We start from the raw sequence: 2,961 nt of genomic DNA on the forward strand, positions 1-2,961 counted from the left end.
ACACACGTGCGTTTCCCTGGGCCCAGGAAGCGGTTAGCAAGACCGCAGACGGCTCCTGAGCACCTCCCGGGGGACCAGCAGGGGCGTGAGGACCTGACTGGGAAGGAGCCAGCTTCACCAGCGTTTGGCTCGACAAAGCGGAGCTCCGGCCAGCGAGACGAGAGGGGCCCCTGAGTGCAGACACCCCAACATCACAGGCGCTTCCGATGCCGCTGCTGTCCCACGAACAATAGGGTCCCTCCAGCACAGCCTCGTGTCCCGAGGGAAGGAGGCCAGAAACACAGGCCTCTGCCACAGGGGAGAGGCTGTGTCTCTGAGCTGCTGTTTCTCTCTGGGCCAGAGCTCAGGGCCCCTGAGAACATCCAGTGGGAACTCTTCCACAGCCTGAGGCTCCACCCTCTCAGGCTGAGCTCTGAGCAGGGCTGGGGAGGTCCGAGGGGACGGTCACTAATGACGGCAGGGACGCCCCAGTGCCCAGCAGCTGGGAAGGGTCCCTCCTCACAGCCAGCACGGACGCACACAGACACACACGGACAGTGTCAGAATCTTTGGGGTCAATCCCAGAGTTACTTTTATTTATTTTTTAATAACAGCTTTATTGAGGTGTAATTTACATACTATAAAATTCACCCTTTTAAAATGTACAATTCAGTGGTTTTTATTATGTTCAGAGTTGTAACAATCTAGCAATTACTGCTATCTAATTTTAGGATCTTTTCTTTTTCTTTCTTTTTACAAAGACATGCTCAGCCCTCGCTGGTTTGGCTCAGTGGATAGAACCTGGGCCTGCAGATTGAAAGGTCTAGGGTTTGATTCTACCTCAGTTTCAGGCTCCTTACCCAGTCCCTGCCCTGGTCAGGGGTCATGCAGGAGGCAACCAATGGTCCCTTTCTCTTCCACTCTAGAACAATCAATGAAAAAATACCCTCGGTGAGGATTAAAAGCAAACAAGAAGGTGGATAATCTGGTCAGAAGGTCAAATCTCCAAAGTGCTTGCAAGCTACTCTTCCTCTGAAGCCTCTTCTCCCCAAGGTGGCCCGAGGGCAGGGGACGGGGACTGGATGTTCTCGAGCATCTCCTGGAAGGCCTGTGGGGACGGCGCCTCCGCATTCGGGAAGGTGGCCTGGACTCTGCGGTACAGGCTGAGGCAGCTGGGGTACAGCCAGAGGAACCCGAAGTGGTCCTCGTCGAACAGGAGGAAGGCTCCGGGGATGCGCTGCGTGTAGGCGAAGCCGTAGAAACACATCCTGCAGGTCCGGGGGTAGTTCTGGATTCTTGAGCTCATGCCCGCAGGCAGAACAAACTGCACCGGCTGCTCTGCCAGCGCTGCCGCCGGGGACTCCCCGACACCGGGCTGCGCGGGGCTCAGCCAGCCGTGGCCCTCGCCACCCTGGGTCCTGTCTTCCCGCTGCTGCTGCTGCTGCTGCTGCTGCTCCCGGATCACCTGCTCGTGCGCCTCCTGGATCAGGCGGGGGTACTCACTGAAGGAATGGGGCAGCTGGATGCGGCGCCCGAGGTGGATCTCCAGCGCCTGCTGCCCGGCGGGGACGTGGTGGTCACCCGTCACCTTCGTGACCCTGGCGTGCTCCCCATGGAAGCTGAGCAGGACGACCTCCAGGCTGTAGACGTCGTGGGTGCCCTGGAAGAGGCCCGGCCTGATGAGGTCGCCCGGCTGGCTCGGCGGGAGGTAGAGGCGGCGGTAAGCCCAGCTGTTGTCAAACTGACGGCAGACGAACTTTTTCAGGACGAAGCGCAGCCTGTCGTTCTGGAGAACGTCCGGCAGCGCCTGCCCCCATTCCTCCCTCAGCCATGTCCCTAGCTCCTGGGTGCTCCAGTCGGAGATCCTGTGGTGGCCGGGCTGGCGGCACTGGGTGGAGAACCTGTCCTTCCGAATCCGGTAGCGGCAGCGGTGGGGCCCCCTTCGGCCCAGCAGGCACTCCACCACGGCCCGCCTCCTCCCTGTCAGGCTAATCCTGAATGCGGGCTTGAATTTCATCGCGTCGCACACAGAGGGGTCATGGAGAGGCAGGTACGTCCAACCGAAGATGCACAGGCCGTGCACCGCCACCCCCAGCAGTCCTCCGTAGGGCTGGTTATCCGGCTGCCACAATCCCAGCATGTGCCTGTGAGGGTGGAGCAGCTCCACATAGAGTTCTCGGCAAGACACGCCCACCGTCTCCAGGTCCCGCCAGTCCCCACCACAGCCGTACTCCTCCCGGCAGCGCCGTCTCCAGATGCTGTCCACGTGCAGGAGGCAGCGGAATCTGGTGCAGGTCTGGGCCACGCGAGGCAGGTCGGTGCCGGGGAGCGAGGCGAAGATCTGCACCAGCAGCTCCGGAGGCAGGTCCTGCAGCGAGCGGCAGCGCGGAGGCTGGATGGGTGCCGTGGGGCTCCTGGTCCCTCCCCTGCCCGCCGAGGACCCAGCCACCGCGGTGTCCGCAGCCACGTGCTGCTCTTCGGGGGCCGGGGCCGGCTTGCTGTCGGCTGCCGCCATCTCAGCTGGTCCCCGGTGGAGCTGGCGACACTGGCATCCCTGCGGAAGGCCCTCGCTGCAGGGGCAAGTGCGCTCCTCCTCCATGCCAACTGTCGCATCGACCTCCGAAGCCCGGCTTTTAAACGGCACCTTCCGCCCAAGGAGATACCCAATCCTATTAACATTCACCTCCCTTTCTCAGTGCTCCCTCCCTGTGCTCCCACCCTAGCCCTGGCCCCAGGCAGCCACTAATCTGTGTTCTGTCTTGATATGCCTCCAGGGATAGTTCACAGAAATGCAGTCTTAATATCTGGTCTTTTGTGACTGGCTTAACACTTAGCAAAACATTTTAAAGTTTTGTGTATGTGTGTTATATCATGTCTTGGTGTTTTGTTTCTTTTATATTGGCGAATAATGTTCTAGTGTATGGGTATACCACATTTTGTTTACCCTTTCATCAGTAGATGACTATTTGGGTTGTTCCTGTT

The 2,961-nt window shown here is 59.5% G+C and overlaps 1 protein-coding gene across 1 annotated transcript; it reads right to left on the bottom strand.

Annotated features, from left to right (window-relative positions):
• Positions 1–891: 891 nt before the first annotated feature.
• Positions 892–2,578, bottom strand: LOC118714143 (F-box only protein 31-like). Its single transcript, XM_036429081.2, has one exon. The coding sequence runs from the start codon at positions 2,576–2,578 to the stop codon at positions 1,001–1,003; it is 1,578 nt and encodes a 525-aa protein (XP_036284974.1). The 3' UTR covers positions 892–1,000.
• Positions 2,579–2,961: the final 383 nt, after the last annotated feature.

The sequence above is a fragment of the Pipistrellus kuhlii genome, unplaced genomic scaffold (genome assembly GCF_014108245.1).
Source record: "Pipistrellus kuhlii isolate mPipKuh1 unplaced genomic scaffold, mPipKuh1.p scaffold_m20_p_99, whole genome shotgun sequence".
Taxonomy (NCBI): domain Eukaryota; kingdom Metazoa; phylum Chordata; class Mammalia; order Chiroptera; family Vespertilionidae; genus Pipistrellus; species Pipistrellus kuhlii.